At 36.0% G+C, this 23503-nt stretch overlaps 1 protein-coding gene across 1 annotated transcript in view; it reads left to right on the top strand.

Annotated features, from left to right (window-relative positions):
- LOC132543492 (uncharacterized) overlaps window positions 1–23503 on the top strand; it is a 172206-nt gene that overhangs the window by 80297 nt on the left and 68406 nt on the right. Inside the window, exons 5-6 of the mRNA XM_060206998.1 lie at window positions 6236–6388; window positions 10821–10967. Of these exons, the coding sequence (XP_060062981.1) occupies window positions 6236–6388; window positions 10821–10967 (300 nt within the window). The remainder of the gene's footprint in view (window positions 1–6235; window positions 6389–10820; window positions 10968–23503) is intronic.

Genomic DNA, 23503 nt, shown 5'->3' with positions numbered 1-23503 from the left:
TCAGCATGTTCTTTCCGGCGCTTTGTCTTCTTTTTCTGTATTACCCAGGGTCTCACTAAGAGTTTTAATCTCGAACGAAAAGTATAACTGTAGTCCAAAGAATCTCTAGTTCCGGGTTCATCATTGTTAATAGAGTAGATGCGATACTTCAAAGTCAGCCGACTCCCTTCCACTCCCTGGTGAAACTTTGCGCCTTTACTCCATCAGGCTGAGAATTGTCAACACTCATTGCGTTTAAAATTTATTCAAATTCTTTAAAGGATATGTTAAACTTGATTATATAAACTATATATCTCTTTTATAAATATGTATTAGATATGATTCATAAATGTGATATACAATTTTTTGTCTATTTTTTCGTACGTTGCCTATTAATATATATACTATTCGTAAAATTTCACACTCTATACATTTTTAAGGGCCGTTTTATGGTCACTATCATAATCTTATTCGGAAATATGACATGTGTGATTCTCGTTAGTATGGTAGTAAGTCTGGAAGTTTCTTTGTTGTAAGTACGGTTCTTGTTTTGAGAACATTACATTACATCTTGTTTTACATTTAAACTCTGTCGTTGTAAATCTTACTGTTGTCAAGATTTCGCGCGCATGCTTGAAAGTTTGAATTTGAAAATCCCATCCTCCCTCCCCCATCCCCGATTCCCCACCTAAAAATCTGAAATTATTTGCTTTACCTCTTAGACATATCTATTTTAAGCATTGTAAGCAAGAATTTTGTTTCGCAATAGCTTATATTGTTGCATTGACCACAGTCCTAGTACGTGTTATAGTTTGATATGTTGTTCCAGTTAGTCTAGCATCGTTAACTTTCCCCTTTTGTCTATTGTAGAAGTAACACTGAAATTTCAGTCAGTAATTCCCACTTTTTTACTGTTTTACTTGTAAATGCTCAATGAATAATTTAGCCGTGCCGTCGCTCGTGCTGGACATTCAAAACAAGACACAGCATTGTTGAATTGCGCTGTTCGTTTGAAATATAAGCTTTAATTCAACTGAACACACATCATTCTAAATCAATATCGATGTTGGTTTTATTACATGGGAACAGTTCTTCTGTAATGGAGGCAAACATTATCATGGTTGGATCGATGGGGTTTTTTTTTTGTTGTTTTTTTCTGAAGTCGTTTAAAAGGACTAACTGTTTAGATTTCGTTATTTTGTCAAGTATTTTAATACTTAAAATTAGACTCTTCTCAAAAATGTAAAACTCTCTCAGAGAAATTGATAAAGATTAACAGATCCAAATGTACGCTAGTCGACCAGGCTGTTGTGTCGACCACTAGTCGCTGTTTTGTTCGGATCATGTTCACCACGTGACCTTATGGAGCCTCGTTTTAACCAGCTGTTTTGATATGATTTCTTACGATACCATGTATGTATAATATTGTTATTAGCCAAAACTGAATTTGCCAGGAATGTTTCGATCATTTCCTTGTAAAATGACCTCTTGTTTTACGATTTACGCGTGACAGAGCGAAATAAATGAAATCGAATTTATCTGGATCTAAAATTGTATGCGCAAAGACATTGTTTACACTCTCCGAACGATAATGATATTAATTAGTGTCGGGTCGCCCTTTTTTATTTTAATTATTTGACGTTAATAAAACGGTTATACAAAATCTAAGATATCATAATTAACAGAATTAAGAGATATTTAAATGTTATAAAGGTTTTTGTCAGTTATGAAATGAATATCTTACCATTTAGTCCCTGAAACGGACTTTCGTGTTTTCTGCATGAATTTTTGTTCTGTTATATTCTCTCGAATACCGCGAAAATTAAAGCCCTCGATAGATATATTTTTACAGTATACCAACAATAAATCAGGTTGTATAGATATTAAATTTTATCAGTGCGTGTACAGAAATATAAATGTACACCACTTTAATCGACACAGAATATTGTATCACAAACAGATCGCACAAGGTGAAGGTTAATCTTCTTGACAGATACGACATGTTTATATTCCTTAGAACAATGACTTGACATAAAATACCTAGGGCCGTATTTCAAATAGGTACACATGTAAAATCTACGATATAATTATTTTCCGCCAGCTTGAGTGAAATATTCATGTTTATAATAGTATCAAACATCTACAGTGTTCATACGTCAGAAAAACATATCAGGGTGTGTTTTTTTCCAAAGAATTGGAAGACAATCATTAACATGGTTAAATAGCTGTGGAAGAATGTCGTTTAAACCGTCATTCAAAAGCTTCTGTTTTGATCAGATTCTGTTTATCTCTGAAAAAATCAATGAAACACAGTAAGCCCGCAGATTTGGAACATTTAAGCTTTGCTTTGTTCTATTTTTTATCAAAAATTATTTCAAAGGCGATGTCACATATGTTTACGTATACACAGTATATATTATATTTATATATAAAGCACTTTGTCATTACTGATATATATTCAGTTATAAGCATGATCACATGATGTTATTTTCTTGTTTCGTTTTTTTTTCGTATTTAAAGCAATCGATAACAGGCTAGAATCATCGTTAAAACATACACTTAAAATATCTTTATAAAAGCCTTCGCACGTGTGCCTTTAATTTGTATACTAGTGAGTGAAATATGTGTAACATTTAAGACTCAATATGTTAACCATTTTTTCAATATATATAACATCGTAGTAAACAAATAGCAAATATTAGTCTTATAAACTTCCCATGCTAGAGTACCTACGGACACAATAATAAAATACGGAAATAAAACATTTTAGTGACTGATATGTTCTTGAATTTATAAAGATACTGAGAATATTTAAGATAATTAATCTTCATTGTGATTCAATTTATCGCTCTGATATAAGAATTATTTCACAACAGATATCCTATCAACGTTTCCATCGCCGCAGTGTAGCAAAGATATTACTACTCTTTTGCCCGATAGTTAAAAGTCCGGTCAACGTTCTGACTTTTATAATGCGGTTTTGTATCATTTATTAATTAGTTATTCTGTATAATGATCTAAAAATATTAACATATAAACAAAAAAGACAATGCGTCTTCTGTTTCATCGACGACACACAAGTTTTTGTCAATGCCAGTACGTACTTGCAAAACTGTGTAAATCAGAAAAAAGTTAAACATCATTGTTGTTTAGGTCTCGCACAAGAAATAATAACTGCTGTAAAGATTAATTAACTTATGGGTATCTATGTCAAATATTCATGAATATTTTTTTAATTACGAACTCACGATTTAAACAATAGCAATGCCTCCATCAACTGTTTTCTTAACCATAATTTAGTTGTTACGTGTTAAGAGCTTATCCGATTATCACCCCGGAATAATATTTTCCCTAACTTGTACTCTATGATTCTCTTAATTTCGACATATTTCTTAAATAATGAATTATTTTAGTACCTTTAGAGCACGCTTTGCTCTCTGAAATTTGATACCGGTCCTGGAATTAGACTAAATGTCGTAATAGTTTTACTGTCTCAACAATCATACCGATATTTACTTTACTTTTCTTAAAGAGATTTAGTTTCCTCACCCTTTGTATGATAGTAAACTTAGTATCAGGTTTTCCAAAGTGTCCAAACAAAACAGCTTACTTGTATTTCTCTCCACCACACAAATTATAGAAGTATTTATTTTCGAGGGACTGTTTCTAAGAATGAAAGTAAAGAGTGACATAGTGATATACCGATTCTGTTTTGCTGTACACTTTTGGTAATCGTTGTCAATTTTAGCCATCGAATAAAAACAACTGTTAGAGTAAATACCGTAGACGTTGTCCTTACCATGGTCTATCAGCATTAAACAGTACTTATCATGGTTATAACGATTTGATAAGATACCAGTTAATATATTATCTATACATTTCATTTTTCAGGATGACCATTCTCACGAGAAGAAAAAGGAAGAAAGTAAGTATATACAATAAAATATATTATAGTACACAACATACGTTTTGAAGAAGAGGGGAAAAAAGTAAGTTTGTGAAATACAAAGATATTAGAGTTCACAACATGACTTCTGAAGAAGAGGGGAAGACAGTACGTTTATAAAATAATATATATTGTTGAACACAACATAAGTTTTGAAGAAGAAGGGAAAAAAGTAAGTTTGTGAAATACAAAGATATTAGAGTTCACAACATGACTTCTGAAGAAGAGGGGAAGACAGTACGTTTATAAAATAATATATATTGTTGAACACAGCATAAGTTTTGAAGAAGAGGGGAAGACAGTACGTTTATGAAATAAAATATAGTATACAACATTAGTTTTGTAACTGTACCATTCCTGAATCATCTCATTGATACGTATAGTAACAAAGATCATGCAGTAAGATTACATCAAAGTTTATATTGATGTGATAATCGGTCAGTTATTGTATAAGTTGGGGTTTTTTTAATCTTCACATCTTTGCCGCGACCTTTTTTCTCCAAAGTTATGAAACTGCATTAAGGAGATGTTGTTTTTCGATACTATTTTAAACGTGTATATACATTTATGTATACTCCACATACAGAAAACTAAAAGATTAGTATGAATTGAAAATGGCCATTATAAGGTGACAAGTTTATTAGAAATTATAGGAAACATATGTAACTATTAACAAGATACATACAAGTATTATAAAAAATACAGTATTTATATAATTCTCACACTTAATATAAAGGTGGGGGTTCGGTAGAACAACGCCACACAGTGGAAACAGTAATTTTTAAACTTCCCCACCAAAATATTTTAAACGTGTATATACATATATATATATATTAGAATAACTTAAAACAACACGTCGAATTAATCATTAGCGGTTTCATGCCTGAATCTTCATAATGCTTAATTTGACGTGTTGTTATTCTAATATATTTCACCGGACACTAAGAATTCAACTTTTTTATATTTCTCATTTTTATTCCATCCTCGATAAATAGCAAAAATTATAACACTTTGAATGTAACAACTTCTGCAGTATAACCATTCCAGATTTAGGATAACGGTTACGATAGTACAGTTGGTAGATCGTTCGCGGACTCAACCCAATATATGAATTCGGGCTGTATGGTTCGACATAGAGGGTTGAGTTTCTCTGATGCCGAGAAACGGACCGGTCTTTGCTGCCGTTGTTATATATTTGACCAAGATGTCTCAGCCCTATTGCTGTGGGTGACTAGCTACTCAAAACATGCATTGATTCTCAGTTCAGCCTGATCACTCCATCATTTAACAATTTGGAACACGGACTCATCAGTACCCAAACCAGAAACTATGATATACAAGACAAAATCACGAAAAAATGAGTCAATGAAATTTTACTTCTACAATGCACGTGCGCAACACTCACCAGTTTACTCAATCGTCAATATACAATCCACAGTCATACAGTAGGTTATGTCCCACTCGTAAATATGTTTTGAACTCGTATTGCAAAACAGCATTAAATGGACATATAGAAGTAGAAAATTAGAGTTTGACGTTTCGATGACTACACTGTCACCTTTATCAGACATTGACAAATGTGGAGCGTGCTTGCACTGTCGTACGCAGTGTAAGAGATGGTTTCGGCTAGACTACATTGTATAATTCTATGAGAACAAGGATCGACAAAAGTGTGACGAAATGACAGTGAGCAGATCATAGAGAAAAGTACATAAGATGGTAACAATATATTGTATTCAATTTGACAACCTGAAGAAAATAACGCCTTAAATGGTAACAAATCAATCAATATCATAACATCCAATGCAAAGACATCTTAAAGCTTTTTGAAAGACAATCTAAAACTCGTCAGAGTCATAAAAGACTGCATGAATCAGATTATTGGTGTCCAAAATTCCTTACATCTTCGAAACCCACAGCGGGATTGGTTCTGTAAATCACTTATATTTCGCGAGGGATTTATTTCCGCGTTAATGCGCGAGAAGAGACAATTGCGAATTTGAATTCTTGGCGATGGTTTGCACAAAAATAACTCTAGATGGCACCAACGTTGATTCGTTTACCGGAGTCTTGAAGACTTCATGTCTCTAATAGCTCATCATTCGCGAATTTAAAGTTATTTCTTTATCAGCGTTCGCGAAATCATATTTCCGGGAATATATATGAACAGTTAAGTTCGCAAAATAAAGTATTCTCGAAAAGTGATTTCCAGTATCAATCTTTACTTAAAATATAAATATCGAGCGTTTTATGCCCAAAAGATTACAAAGGTCTCAAATTAATGAAGTCTCAATTTTCATTTTGCAGAAGAATATCTGCAGACGATATTCCACATATTTGACAAAGATGGCGACGGTAGAATCACGGCAGATGAGCTGACAACAGTGCTTGAATCACTCCAGCTTTCCAAGAAAGAGTTAAAACGGCAGGTCGCGAAAGTCATGGCGGATGGCGACAAAGATCGTAAGCAATGAAAAAGATCGGAAATGACGTATTACGTCTGTTTGTGTCCTAGTTTTAAGAATATATGACAAGTTCTGAGACTAATTTGTAAAAGTGGAAGTTACCTTTGCATTGATTTTATCCATTTTAATTAAGTTTAAATGATAAAACAGATATCATATTGGTTAATATTGAGATACATATATTATGAACAGGTCGGAATATGATTTTCTCAACATAATAAAAATATTGAACAGAGCAAAGTAGGTGAAACATAGATTCATGATAAAAATTCTAGAATAATATTGACTCGTATGTAAATCAACTTTAATCGAAAACATCACAAAATCAAAAATAACAATTTACAATAGAATGTTTCTGTTACATATGTTAAAGGATTTGCTAGTGTCTGCCATTCGGTTAATATCACTTTTTAATTGAAATCAGATATAAGTATTTCAGCGAATCAATCAATCAAATATCAAAGGTAGCAGGCAGTGTATAAATGCCCTAAAACTTGAAAATGAGGCTTATATTCGTCAAAAGTAAACAAATGTATGTTTATTTATGTAAGAATTATTTTCAGGATACACTTCTTTTCGAGGTCGACATGTCGACTTTTTAGGGTACATAGTATTTTAAATGTAGATTCCGCTGAGCTTTTAGTCTCCAAGGTTTGCTATATCTGGAAGGACACGTTATAATTCACTCGAATAGTGGCACGGTTTCGAATATATACATGTAACTGACGTTTATCTGAAACAATTTAGATTTTTAAATTATGAAATTTAATATTTTGTATTTAAACATATTTGGGGGCTAGTGACTTCTCAAACTATTTTGGATCCTCCTCAATCGCCTCCCCGGTTTCAATAATTTATGTCCTTGGCATCACTGACGAGTCCTTAAAGTACGAAACGGCTGTATGATGTAGTATCACTGACGAGTCCTAGACGGACGAAACGGCTGTGTGATGTAGTATCACTGACGAGTCCTAGACGGACGAAACGGCTGGATGATGTAGTATCACTGACGAGTCCTAGACGGACGAAACGGCTGTATGATGTAGCATCACTGACGAGTCCTAGACGGACGAAACGGCTGTATGATGTAGTATCACTGACGAGTCCTAGACGCACGAAACGGCTGCATGATGTAGTATCACTGACGAGTCCTAGACGGACGAAACGGCTGTATGATGTAAATCACTGACGAGTCCTAGACGGACGAAAAGGCTGCATGATGTAGTATCACTGACGAGTCCTAGACGGACGAAACGGCTGTATGATGTAGTATCACTGACGAGTGCTAGACGGACGAAAAGACTGTATGATGTAGCATCACTGACGATTCCTAGACGGACGAAACGGCTGTGTGATGTAGTATCACTGACGAGTCCTAGACGGACGAAACGGCTGCATGATGTAGTATCACTGACGAGTCCTAGACGGACGAAACGGCTGTATGATGTAGTATCACTGACGAGTCCTAGACGGACGAAACGGCTGTATGATGTAGTATCACTGACGAGTCCTAGACGGACGAAACGGCTGTATGATGTAGTATCTGACGAGTATGATGTAGTAGTATCACTGACGAGTCCTAGACGGACGAAACGGCTGTATGATGTAGTATCACTGACGAGCCCTAGACGGACGAAAAGACTGTATGATGTAGTATCACTGACGAGTCCTAGACGGACGAAACGGCTGTATGATGTAGTATCACTGACGAGCCCTAGACGGACGAAAAGACTGTATGATGTAGTATCACTGACGAGTCCTAGACGGACGAAACGGCTGTATGATGTAGCATCACTGACGAGTCCTAGACGGACGAAACGGCTGTATGATGTAGTATCACTGACGATTCCTAGACGGACGAAACGGCTGTGTGATGTAGTATCACTGACGAGTCCTAGACGGACGAAACGGCTGCATGATGTAGTATCACTGACGAGTCCTAGACGGACGAAACGGCTGTATACTGACGAGTCCTAGACGGAAACGGCTGTATGATGTACGGCTGTATGATGTAGTATCACTCACAAGTCCTAGAAGGACGAAACATTTGTATGATGTAGTATCACTGACGAGTCCTAGACGGACGAAACGGCTGTATGATGTAGTATCACTGACGAGCCCTAGACGGACGAAAAGACTGTATGATGTAGTATCACTGACGAGTCCTAGACGGACGAAACGGCTGTATGATGTAGCATCACTGACGAGTCCTAGACGGACGAAACGGCTGTATGATGTAGTATCACTGACGAGTCCTAGACGGACGAAACGGCTGTATGATGTAAATCACTGACGAGTCCTAGACGGACGAAACGGCTATATGATGTAGCATCACTGACGAGTCCAAGTAGTATCACTGACGAGTCCTAGACGGACGAAACGGCTGTATGATGTAGCATCACTGACGAGTCCTAGACGGACGAAACGGCTGTATGATGTAGTATCACTGACGAGTCCTAGACGGACGAAACGGCTGTATGATGTAGCATCACTGACGAGTCCTAGACGGACGAAACGGCTGTATGATGTAGTATCACTGACGAGTCCTAGACGGACGAAACGGCTGCATGATGTAGTATCACTGACGAGTCCTAGACGGACGAAACGGCTGTATGATGTAGTATCACTGACGAGTCCTAGACGGACGAAACGGCTGTATGATGTAGTATCACTGACGAGACGGACGAAAAGCTGCATGATGTAGTATCACTGACGAGTCCTAGACGCACGAAACGAAACGGCTGTATGATGTAGCATCACTGACGAGTCCTAGACGGACGAAACGGCTGTATGATGTAGTATCACTGACGAGTCCTAGACGGACGAAACGGCTGCATGATGTAGTATCACTGACGAGTCCTAGACGGACGAAACGGCTGTATGATGTAGTATCACTGACGAGTCCTAGACGGACGAAACGGCTGCATGATGTAGTATCACTGACGAGTCCTAGACGGACGAAACGGCTGTATGATGTAGTATCACTGACGAGTCCTAGACGGACGAAACGGCTGCATGATGTAGTATCACTGACGAGTCCTAGACGGACGAAACGGCTGTATGATGTAGTATCACTGACGAGTCCTAGACGCACGAAACGGCTGCATGATGTAGTATCACTGACGAGTCCTAGACGGACGAAACGGCTGTATGATGTAGTATCACTGACGAGTCCTAGACGGACGAAACGGCTGCATGATGTAGTATCACTGACGAGTCCTGACGGACGAAACGGCTGCATGATGATGTAGTATCACTGACGAGTCCTAGACGGACGAAACGGCTGTATGATGTAGTATCACTGACGAGTCACTGTGTATGATGTAGTATCACTGACGAGTCCTAGACGGACGAAACGGCTGTATGATGTAGTATCACTGACGAGTCCTAGAAGGACGAAACAGCTGTATGATGTAGAATCACTGACGAGTCCTAGACGGACGAAACAGCTGTATGATGTAGCATCATTGACGAGTCCTAGAAGGACGAAGTACGGCTGTATGATGTAGCATCACTGACGAGTCCTAGACGGACGAAACGGCTGTATGATGTAGTATCACTGACGAGACGGACGAAACGGCTGTATGATGTAGTATCACTGACGGACGAAACGGCTGCATGATGTAGTATCACTGACGAGTCCTAGACGGACGAAACGGCTGTATGATGTAGTATCACTGACGAGTGCTAGACGGACGAAAAGACTGTATGATGTAGCATCACTGACGAGTCCTAGACGCACGAAACGGCTGTATGATGTAGTATCACTGACGAGTCCTAGACGGACGAAACGGCTGTATGATGTAGTATCACTGACGAGTCCTAGACGGACGAAACGGCTGTATGATGTAAATCACTGACGAGTCCTAGACGGACGAAAAGGCTGCATGATGTAGTATCACTGACGAGTCCTAGACGGACGAAACGGCTGTATGATGTAGTATCACTGACGAGTGCTAGACGGACGAAACGGCTGTATGATGTAGTATCACTGACGAGTCCTAGACGCACGAAACGGCTGTATGATGTAGTACCACTGACGAGTCCTAGACGGACGAAACGGCTGTATGATGTAGTATCACTGACGAGTCCTAGACGGACGAAACGGCTGCATGATGTAGTATCACTGACGAGTCCTAGACGGACGAAACGGCTGTATGATGTAGTATCACTGACGAGTCCTAGACGGACGAAAAGACTGTATGATGTAGTATCACTGACGATTCCTAGACGGACGAAACGGCTGTATGATTTAGTATCACTGACGAGTGCTAGACGGACGAAAAGACTGTATGATGTAGCATCACTGACGAGCCCTAGACGAACGAAACAGATGTATGATGTAGTATCACTAACGAGTCATTGAAGGACGAAACAGTTTGATTCATTATTTGAATCTACTGAATTCAATTCTACATTTGTATTCACAGAAAATGGAACAATAGATTTTGAAGAATTTCATGCATTTATGGAGCCAAAAATGGTATGTCAGAGTAAACTGAAAGAGATGAAAGAAGCATTTTGTGTGTTCGACTCTAACGGAAACGGCCTCATTGAGCATGATGAACTTAAAAAATGTATGTCAAAATTGGGTCATAATCTCAGCGACGATGAAGTGACAGAAATGATCGAAGATGCTGATCTGGATGGGGACGGAAGGATTAATTTTGATGGTAATGTAGCTTTTTAATCACTCATTGTCTGAATATGATCGAGGTTGGAATTATTTAATGGAGTTACTTCTTTCGCTATTTTCGAAGATGAAACTAAACTGTGAAATGTAAGAAATACCAGTGGAGAAAATCCGTGACTTCCGTGAAAAAACAAATCAACTACTAGTGAGTTTGACGTTTTTGTCAAAGCTGCGAAATTTTTTTCATTATTGCTCAGTAATGTATTTATATAAAAGGAAATTTGGATCAAAATATAAACGTATTTGATTTTTTTTGCTACACGTGTCTGCACTTAGGAGACGATGCAATCTTTCATATTGTTTTATTTCCGTTTTCCGTTTGATTTATACATATTTTGTTGCACATCAGTAGCAATAGAACTGGACACACACGTTTTACAACTTATATAAAACCCTTTCCAATCATATTAATATACACACATTATATTTACAAGGTGGCAGTAGGATATGATAAGCGAAGAGAGAAAGAGAGGGGGAGAGGGTGGGGGAGGGAGGAGGTGTATTACACGTGCTTTGTATATTGAGAATACTTTGTATATATGTAGATCATGTATCTACTCCTTCTCCATGCAAGCGAACCAGGTGATACACTGTCCACATGCCTAAACTCTCAACTTGTCAATGTTCATCACTTCCTGTGCTTTGTAAACGTTCTCCGTTTTCTTTTTTAAAATCGTGTTTTTTCTGTTCCTTCTTCTGTTTAAACAACCTAAGGAAATTTGATATTTCACTACGAATCTCTACATCTGTAAAATTGCTCTAGTTCTTATTTGAAATGTCTTAACATCTGGACGTTTTATATCAAAGTTTCCACACTCCTCTGTACACTGAAATCTATATTCTGTGATGTGTCTTTATCTCTTTATAACGTTAAACTTTAAAAGGTAAAAATTGACTTTCTCCTTCGTCGTAGGATTTGACTATTATGTGCTTCAACACTATTTCTCTGCTCTATTTTAGTTGTTTTCTTTTTTTTTAATTATGTATTTTTTTCATTTTCACTCTTGAGGTATACCATTCATAAAAAAGCTGCCAACTTTCATTAACAATGAATTTCTTTCATTTCAGAATTTGTTAAGTTCATGATGAACAAGTAGTAGTAATATTGCAAAGCAAGGACATCCAGATGAACTTGCAACGACAGCACTATTCATTGCCTCGTGTAGAGGCTATTGTACCTTTGGATGTTGCTTGTGTTCGTGTTAATGTGGACGCGAAGTTAGGAGAACGTTACGCATTAGACAGGAGCGTTTGCTGTGGCAATGTCAACCTAAAATGTAATTGTGTTTCTAGGGAGCGGGTCCATTATTTTGCTCAGGAGTGCCTTATAAGAAACGAATGTATTATCAAAAACATTTACTCTTTCACACCTGCACACCATTTTCAATATTAGATTGCATAATTTAAATGATGAACTGACTCAACGTTATATGCTTATGTGCTCATATCAATTTTGTGTCCAGTTAGACGATATACACAGTGTGTCGTGTCACATATTTGGAATTTGTTGTTATGGAAAAAATTCTCCAAACACGAACTGGTGTAGAATTTGAAATTGAATATGAAATAATTTATATTTAAAGACAATAGCTTGCCACGTAAAAGATACAGTGCACATAACTTGAATGTCTATGGGATACGAAACAGACTGTTATTAATATCGATAGAACCGGTCTGTATAGAGTATGATTTATATAAAATGTTACTATACAAATAGCTGTTTTCCCCCTTTTTAGACAAACAGCTGATATTGCACGTAAATGAGTCAATTACAACAGATGTCGTTTTCACATTAAGTACTGTTTCGTTTCACGCTATTTTGTGCACGTGCGCACCTGTAGCAAAAAATGGCATACAATTTTTTTTTTTTTTTTTTTGTAAAAGAAGTAGTATGAGACAGAGAGATTCGACTCGTTTGACATGTGAATATATATAAAACGAAAAGCGGGGGAGAAAATGTGATATTGTGTCTATAATTACTGTAGCGACGGAGTAAAAATGCAACGAAGTGTCACCACCTATTGTCTATTACATATGTTGTACATGTGTTTATTAATTCATACCTAAAACCATATGAGCAATTGTCATCATTTTCATTAAGGTATCACAACTGGTGTATTTTGTCGTTTTCATCTTGATCAGTCATCCGTGATTTCTTTGAAGTCTACAAATTAAGCTTGGGGCCGTATTGTACCTCTGGTATGTGTCCGTGTTTGTTTTTAGTCATGTCTTACCAAGACCATCTAACATCCCAGTCAAGTCAATGAAAGGAAAGACATTTTACTCCGGTCAATTTCAATATCGTATAGTATAATTAAATGGACTTTACATGTTAATTAATTACATTCACCAACCAAAATCTACCTTTGAAAATACGTTGATATCTGACAGGTGTCTTCAAGGCAAACCAAAATTCTTCAAACAGTAAAACGGTCATATCATCAGGGACATCAAAACATGTGCCATGTTTGTGTTATTGAATTTTTTCCTAGCTGTCTTTAGAATCGGATCTTAAACCGATGTTTCCTCTACTTTATTGACGTTTATCACGTGCTTTTTCATTTTAGTTTGTCTTAGGAATTTCCGGTCTGTGGAATCGTTAGTTTAAAAAGAAGAATTTTCAATTTGTTGGTGCATTGTCCTACAACAACTAGAAAATGTGTTATCATATATTATACCTCTAAAATATTGATATATACATACTTTCAATATATACTTTCTATAACTACGATTCTTTTTAAGATGGCTATAAAGAACATACAGTGTCTGAGATGTAACGTTACACTTATAATAGTGAAATAAGCATTTATCATTGATTAAACACGCGTTTTTCATAGACCGGAAGTAGCTAGGGCTGACAAATTTTCAGAGGTAGGAACTAATTAAGAAACCGAATGCGGATCCGGATACCTTGAAAGGCAGCTATTGCAATAACAAGAGGAACTTGATCCAAAGTTATTAATTGAGATACAAAATTCATGTCAATTTGTAAATTAACTTCTAACCTGAGACAAGTTGCATAACAACAAACTACGTTCGTGGGAGTTTTATTTTTCAATAACCATATGTTTGTGTATGACATGCACTTTTAAACAAAGATTTTAAAGATGAATTAGTTGATGATCAAGAAGTATATCATTGAATAACGGTAGTTTGGACTGTCCTAAGAATAATCTAGTATTTTAAAAGCAAAGTTTATCAATGCACTATCATTTTGTTGTCGTGTTTATATCTATCATCTTAGTTACAGATCGTGCCATAAGAATGAGTGTTTTGTAAAACTGTCAATTAATGTTAATGTCATTTGGGTTTTTTTTCTTATCACCAGTAAATAAATTTTGATTGATCTCAAAATCTTTTCTGTTTTCATTTTTTTTTTCGTTTCATTATAATATGTGCTACATGAATTTTTTGCAGTACAGTTAATTTAAGATGTGAATATTTCATTCTCCAATATTCATTACGGACGAAAGCCCTCAACTTTAGCGCAGACTTTGAGCGATTACATTTTTAATTAATTGCTAGATGTAGTCTTATTAGTTTTTGACACATACATGTTCTGAATCTATAGCTTGATTCAATTTTTCTAGTCCAATTAATTTTGTTTATTAGAAAATCAAGTGATGTTCATGTTTTGTTTTCAGTTTAATTATACCAGTTTCAGTTTACAATTCTGAATTATTAACCAGATAAACGGTTTGAATTTTTGATAATTCGCCATAAGATGCCAGCATGTATCCAGTGCTAATGTACATAAAGGTACAATATCATGTCTCCGGTTAATATTGTCAGAATTAGATATGAGGGTTGTGAAACGCTAGATCATCCTCTCTTGGGGTGAATGCAAATGTACGCTTGTCATATCACGTTTATCAATAATTATTGATATTTTGATACAGATTGACAATGTTTCAAAATAGGTATTGGGTATTTAAATTCAAATGATAAATTATTTAACTTCCAAGTAACAAATCATATGCTGCATGAATAGATAAGCTTCGTCCTGTTTTGGGTCAGTCGCATGTTTAAATCATGTGATGTTATCATATGTCATTGATTTCCCAGCTTGGTAATCAGCTGTCAGATATTGATTTTCATGACGATAATAAGTGAAATCGATTGAAATGAACACATGTAATGATTTCACCAGGAAACAAAACTTAACGTGATAGGTTCATTGATTTGATGGACATAACGAGCAATGCCTATATAATTATACCTGTGTTTATGTAATTCTCACTTGACTCTCACACACACCGATAAAGTAACGTTAATGATATAATGGATTACAACGTCATGTGTAATTCTGTTCAGAATGGTCACATCCCTATAGACTTTGCAAATATATGTCAATATCTCTTTGAAGTTCTTATTGTGCAGATATAATACAAAAATACGTTAAGCCGACATTCTTTAAGGTAAATAAAATCAGTGTCTCTATTGAAAACAAATTCACGTGCAGAAAACACATATGCCTTACAGGTAGAAATAATGACATATTGACGACTCTGTAACATCTATCCTGCGAGTGCTTCACTGGTGTCAACAATTGGGACTCTCTATTACCTTACCTTACCCTCCCTGAAGTTGTACATAGATACAGATATAATATATTGTCTTCTCAAATTACGGGCTTCAATTAAATGGAATCCTTTCAACAGTGAGATAATAATTTGATAATTATATCGTAATTTGTGACTTTTGTGAACATTTTTCAGTTATTTTCAGGAGTTGTCGCCCCTTCTGTAAAAACATACTACAATTGTCTCCATACCAAATTTGTCAACAGATCATTTTAAATTCTCACTTTCATCCCCTCCTTTTATATCTGAATGATATCTACCTATATGGATATATTTATGACTTTTTATCTATGTTTATTTCATCAAATCACTTTGATATTTTATCTCAGATAACCCGTCAATATGCTCTTTAATGGTAAAACTTTCAAACATCACAAGTGACCCCATGCAACAGTAAAACCCTTGTCCTTGGTTTCAAGCATGACATAGGTGTACAGTCAAATAGTATTTATCTTACCAGAGACAATGACCATCCAACTGGCCACATTCAAGTGTTCAGTTTATAGCTTCTGTGCCCAAAGCACATATATAATCTATCAATTTTGATTTTGAAATTAAATTTATAGCTACTTGTATACGTATATGTAAGGATTTTTAAAGTGTAGGCATACGTGAGTGTTGAACAGGTAAGATTGGCATCAGTCCCAGACTTTCGGTCTTGTTTCGTGGGGAGGGGTGGGGCTGTTTCTACAACAACTTGCCGCAATGCGACATCAAAATGTCAAAAAGTAATGCCTAACTTATAGGGTCAACTGGTAATCGTAATCAGATTGTTTTTGTCGAATACAAATCGAAACTATTAGCAAACATTAAAAGGCAAGGTAAACGGGATTAAGTTATCAATGGCGTCCCTCTTTATAGGTGTGTGTGTGTGCCTGAATAGGACTTCTCCGTCACTCGAAAAAAAACTGAACACCGTTACACTAACCTGACATATTTCTGGCTTCTTAATCCTACAGCTGTTCAACCAGAAGTATAGACCGATAGTCGTGATTCGTATGTCACAGACCATTACTTTTGATATAATTATATAACAAATCTCTCCCTTTAAAAGAAATGTATACATGTATTTAATCCGGTTTAGCAAAATCTCTGTAATTACATTTAATATATACCTACACATGAAATCCTTGACAGAGGAAATCTTAGTAAAGAAAAATCAATAAAGCACTGTCGTTAATTTCCTACGTCATGAGACGGTAAAGTATTACGTCATAAATTTTAACCTCATTTTCCACCTAAGACATCTTACATGTAAATATATATATTCTACTTAAAGGTTGTCCTGCCTGATAAAAAAATCAATATATACATGTAGCAGTTCATAATGTTGACTTTTCGGTATGTTTATCAAGTACACAGCTATCATGCCAGATGCCATATATCTGTAATCGTTTCAATTCAGTAAGAAAGGAATAACATGCATGAATCAAATAAATTACGAGAATACATATTCATCTACAAATACGTCAAGACCAGTCGTCATATTTCAGCTTTTTTTTTTTTTAGAGAGAGAGAGATTTTACTAAATATTCGAAACAGAAATTTTACATTATTTATAAACTATTAAAGAAGATTTGGAGTTAGCTTTCCTATTTATTTACATTTATGTGGCGGATTATCCAGTACATTGGGTCAAAGGTTTAAATGTCAGAACAATGTTTAAAGTCGGACAAAAACATAGAAAAATCAACGCAAAATTATATCAACCTTGAAATAACCTTCAAATAGCTATATATATTTTTTTCCATTTTTTTCGGATCTTACATGCACGTGTGGATAATACAGTAAACATTAACGGACACGTGATGATTCTTATCCATTCACAAATTTTAACTTCACTTACATATACATGTATGTAATTCTCTAAACAGTACCTATCGAAAATTTTGTAATAAAAAAACTAGATTTGAGCGAACAATATATGCTAATAAAAAGTATACGCACAACGAAGGCAATATAGATATGATAATGATACTTGCTCCTATCTTAAGGGGTCAGACTTCAAATATTGATCATACCTTATTTCTGAAGAAGTCACGAGAGTCACATATCAGGGGAAAAGCCCCCCTCGGACCCACTTTAGTCGTATACAACGTCATCAAAACTTAGCTAAAAATACCCTCAGTTCAAAGGCGATCGTCACGATATTTCAACGCCCATCATTTGTTTTCATTGTACATATATATACAAACGAGAACAACACGTTTGTCTTTCTTCCGTGTCCCTTTATAACACTCTAAAGGACACCTGCAGTTTGAAGATTTAGAAATCGTTTATATACGAACGTTATTTTATAACCGGAATGTAGGTCATGACCTGTCAATATGGTTATCATTAATTAATGTTGATATTACCAACACTGAAGAAACATTTTTCATTATACTTCGGGGATGTATTGTACGGCCCCGGTATTCCCTCATCGTTGTCTGTACAATAACTCAAGGAGGGGGATCTTGGGAAAATATTGCAAAGTAAATAAAGAGAGATAACTCATTGTAGATTTGACAGAATTTTAAATTTTGTAGATTTAACAGGATCCGCCAATAGCCTCTTCAGGTCATTACTATAAAAAAATTTTATGATTTCTGTTTTTCTTGAAATTCTTGATTGCTAAATTATTGCCTGAACAATAATTATTCACACTCATCAATAACATATTTTCCTCAAATAGAATGTTTTATATTTGTCTCAGTAGAGTGTACACCGTTACAGTAAATGGCCGTGGATTTATTCAAATAGAGTTTGTGATAAACACAAAACTACCACTAATCAAACTTAGCATATATAGTGAAAGCATATACCCCGATATGTTGAATTAAAGACATTGCAGACTGTACATCAACCATTTCCTAGAACACTCAATGCTGGCCGTTCTAGACAGGTAAGTTAAAGCAACGTGTTCGCTATTTTTGACGAAACAGTAACTAATACAATTGTGTGTGAAAAATCATATAACTCTATACTTTATGTAAAATCAGTGACATTTAAGAGTTTTGTACACACCAGACTCTATCATTTTATAAGCATTTCTTATACTAAGGACTCGCCACTGGCCATTAGACAGGTCTTTTAAGCAACGTGTACTTTATCATTGACAAAACAGATATGAAAGAAAATTTACACTATCCTATAATAAGGTTTATAGAGATGACCTTTAGTCATTCAGATTCTAAAATTAGCCATTATTGCAAATTAAAATTATAAAAAAAAAATGAAAACGTTTTATGCTAAATAGTTAGAATTACTTTTGTTGAAATGAAAATGCATATAACTTGTATGATACTAAAAAAAACATATTTTTGTGGGGTTCAAATTTCGTGGTTTTCCCAAAACATTCATTTTCGATGGCACTTGAATTCATGGATAGATTTTTATCACAAAATTCACTTATACTATAATCCATGTCTTTTTTTAACATTTTATCATTTCGTGGTCATACAAATTCGTGGGTTTAGAGTTACTCAGGACACAACGAAAATTAATCATCCACGAATGTCATTCACATCATAGTACTCAGAAATTATATCTACAAATGTGTATATCCTATTGGCTGTATCAAACATCAATTTCCACATTTTATCAATATGAAATGGAATATTGTGTAAAATGTGTATATCTGTTGCAGCAAAATAAAATGCAAGGGAGATAAATCTTGCGAACTTATGGAAGAAATTTAGCTGCCATTGAATGCGTAAATTATGAGACGTGGATCGATATAGAGACGTTACAAAAGAATTAGTCTGAGAACGATAATGATCCGTATATATTAATATCTAAGTGATTATTTTTATTATTTATTTGTTTGTTTGTTTATTTATTTTCATTTTTCTAGTACTCAAAAATCACGGCTTGTATGTATGCAGTTTACAAATGCTTTAAAATCAATTGAAACGATACATGTGTAACGGTCGTAATAAGGTTGAAATCCAACTTCATCCCTGACCTACAGAAATATCAAACGATAAGATATGCACGTGACCGAATTAAACCGTGTTCAGCTTTAGTAAAAACGAAATGACTGCGGGCACCCTAAATATCGACTATTTCTTCACGAAGACAAATGTATAGACGTCTCAGCGGTGCTTTTTAAACTGATCCTTAGCTCCGAAAAAAACTCATTTTTACTCAGAGTAGGGGTTAACTGACTGAATCAGTACCACTTCGAAATACTAGCATAATATAAATTTCCTGAATGCTATTAAGCCCCGTTTTCCGAAAGACATTTATTTGGTTTGTGATCGCGCGATCTAGACCCGCACAAAACATATCGACCGTTTCCTTAGCCCCGCATCACCAATGTTGACCCAGAAACTTCTATATTCAAACCAAACACTTGTTTAAACACGGCAAATTCTCTGCTAATAACAACACGCCTAAGCCCCTTTATTTTATTGAATTGCAATGAAATATTGACGAAATTCCGGAGTAGCTAGAATCTTCCAATTGAATCCCATTCTGAAAAACACATCCAGATTTCAAAAGCGTTCATGATGTAATTTGACAATACGGGTTTACATTTAAAACATATTTACGAGACTAGAAGTAGTATTTTGTGTTCGGAATACCGATCCTTGTTGTATTCGGAAGAAAATTTGAAAGACTGAACAGTTAGAGAGAGCATCCGTTTTTTGGCCTGTATTGAATGCCTGGTAGTATTAACGTATATCTTCACAAGGATCTATTCAATAAAGGGACAAAACTATTATAGAAAACGTAATGTGGATGATAAGATAGAAAGATAGATCCCACATACTCGTCCTGGAGCTAATAGAACAGATTCCACATCACAGTTAATCAGGAACACGGAAGGAACACAGAGACAGATATCATTTCTTAATAAATGTGTTAACCTCGTTTAAACAGTGGTACTTTATATACAAGTCGCCGACCTAGTGAGAACTACCTTGCTACCGCTGTTTATACATATATAAACTGTTCTTAAACGATTGCGATCCAAGTTTTAAGCTCATATTTATCACTCTTTTTGGCCCGGACGGAAGGGGTCTTACTTCGAGAGTAAACCAGAGGACTCGGGAAAACCCATATTGTCGGGCAGTTAGTTCTTTCCTTTACATGTCCGTTTGTGGAATCGAACTATGGACGTCTGGGTGAAATGCGAGTGTGCTATCACAGCGCCAACCGACCGCCATATTAGGACAATGATAGCTCGTAACGAAGTTGTTGAAGATTGCAGGACGGTATTTTCTGATAACATAATTTACCGTTTGTGATAGGTTGATAGAGCGGCGCCCTGTTATTTAACATTACGACAATAATTACAAGAGCATGTCACCTAATAGTTGTTGGTTTTTTACGTTCAAAAGTTCGAAAAAATGACATATTTATTTCATTTACTATCAAGGTAAATATTATTTTCATATTTAATTTTGTGAATAATAGAAATATGTCTTTCATAACTTTTTTTTTTACATTTCTAATAAAGGATGATATCGGTTGGAAGGCGGACATCCGTAGCTTTCCATATGAATTACAGTTCAGCAGAAAGTCTTGTTGAAGTGCTGTACGTTACGAAACCCAGACACCCTGAGTAAGACTACGTGTAATTGAATTTCTTGCACACATCGCATGATTTGACCGTTTACGCAGTCTTCACCACAAAATGATCTCTGACTAGTGGATACTTGAAATTCCGAACTCAATAGAGACCTGAGATTTCTTGACAATTGATAGCCATTGATTACACGACATGTTTACCACAAACACACTCAGGATACAAAAGATTTAACGAAATATAAGCGATTTGTCAAATCAGATTTTAAGAACTTGTTAGTGGTAAACACATATTTTGGTTTAAAGAATAAAACACATTTCGTTAAAATACCTACCTGGCTTACTTTTGATACTAAAATGACGTTATTTGAAACATATCGAAGTTACAAAATTGATTTTTAAAAAGTCACATATAGTCCACTTAGAGTGGTATGTTCAGAAACATTTAGAAATTGGTGCTTAATGGAGTAATGAATATTTTGTTGACGAGACCATCATGAATTTAACTGTAACCCCATTTTTCGATAATTCTATAAACGAATCTTAAATTTGTAGGGTTCAGTGAATAAAAGCACTGCTATAGGCACTTCTAAATGGTTGGCACCTATATTCAAACATTGGCAACTATACCAGAATCAGTAATACTCTTCCAACTTATAATATGTTGACGGACAAGTTAGCAGTAAATTCTCAATAAAAACTCAAACAATAAACAGAGAGCGAGATTTTTGACATTTGACACGTTGTGGAGACTACTGTGGCGCCTAAATTCGCGAACGAATTCAGGACTCTCAATCCGGACGCCATTAACCGTAGAGAAGATGACATGTTAATTACGGTGAGAAACTGCCCCTCTGGGAGTTTGGCCCTCTACTCATGAATTAAATGTATTTAATTGACTTGCTGAAATATGTGTTAAAATCGGCTGTTTCTGGTTGATACTGTGTAGAAGTGGAATACGTTTGCTGGGTTTTTCAGCCAGTGAACTGCAACGGCAATTTTGATACAGAGTCTCTTTATAGTAGCTAGGGAAAACCACACATAACAACATACGGAAGGTCCGTCGCATGATGTCCAGAGCAAGAATGGTTAAGTGTATTGACCGAGGCCATAACCACATCAGCACAGACCAGTCCGTTTCTTCCCGATAAACCAAACCGTAACACAATAATGGCCAACAGTTTTCATACGTTCGGCATATCTATATAAGATAAAGAGTGAAGTGATAATGTCGACGCAAAGAGTATTGCATTAGATGCATTTTGTATGATATAATGTGTTCGTGTAAAGTATCGTGTTTGGTTTATTCAATATAGTATAGAGTATCGGGACGGCTGCCTTCAGCATAGTATAGTGTGATCGTGTAGAGATGGGTTTCGGTGCAATCAGTACAGTATCATGTGACCGTGTAGAGCATCACGTTGGCTAACTTCAGTACAGTATCATGTGACCGTGTAGAGCATCACGTTGGCTAACTTCAGTACAGTATCATGTGACCGTGTAGAGCATCACGTTGGCTAACTTCAGTACTGTGTCATGTGACCGTGTAGAGTACTACGTTGGGTGCCTTCAGTACTGTATCATTTGACCGTGTAGAGTATCACGTTGGGTGCCTACAGTACTGTGTCATGTGACCGTGTAGAGTACCACGTTGGGTGCCTTCAGTACTGTATCATGTGACCGTGTAGAGTACCGCGTTGGGTGCCTTCAGTACTGTGTCATTTGACCATGTTGAGTATCACGTTGGGTGTCATCAGTACAGTATCATGTGACCATGTAGAGTACCGCGTTAGGTGCCATCAGTACAGTATCATTTGACCGTGTTGTGTATCACCTTGAGTGACTTCGACACAGTAGCAAGTGTTCGTGTAGATTATAGTGAATGGTGGCTTTAGTGCAGTATTATGTGACTGTGTTCATGTTTGGTGACATCATTAAAGCATCGCGTAACCGTGTTTAATATATATCATAATTGGTCGCATATAGTTTCACTTTACATACCCTCAGGTATGGTATAGTATTGATGTTCTGGATTTCGCGTTTAACGCCTTTAGTGTGGCGCAATGTGGCATTTACGATGTCAACTTAATCATAAGAACGCACTATGTTTATAAATCCCTTTCACACATGTGAGTTTCAGTGCCGTATATTTACATCCTGTGCTGTATTCGCCGATATGTCCTTAGTCTACCGAACTGTAGTATTTTAAACCGTATGCTACATTTCACAGTGATTCGGTCTGCGTAGGAATACAGGTAGATGTCACCCAAGTAATGAAGTATGGCGGCCGTCACTTTCGGCATTAACATACTGACATATCCAA

Source organism: Ylistrum balloti, unplaced genomic scaffold (genome assembly GCF_031769215.1).
Source record: "Ylistrum balloti isolate Yb309-2 unplaced genomic scaffold, AGI_CSIRO_Ybal_v1 Utg369758, whole genome shotgun sequence".
NCBI lineage: Eukaryota > Metazoa > Mollusca > Bivalvia > Pectinida > Pectinidae > Ylistrum > Ylistrum balloti.
Note: the sequence above shows the minus strand (reverse complement) of the source record. Positions and strands in the feature narration are given on the sequence as shown.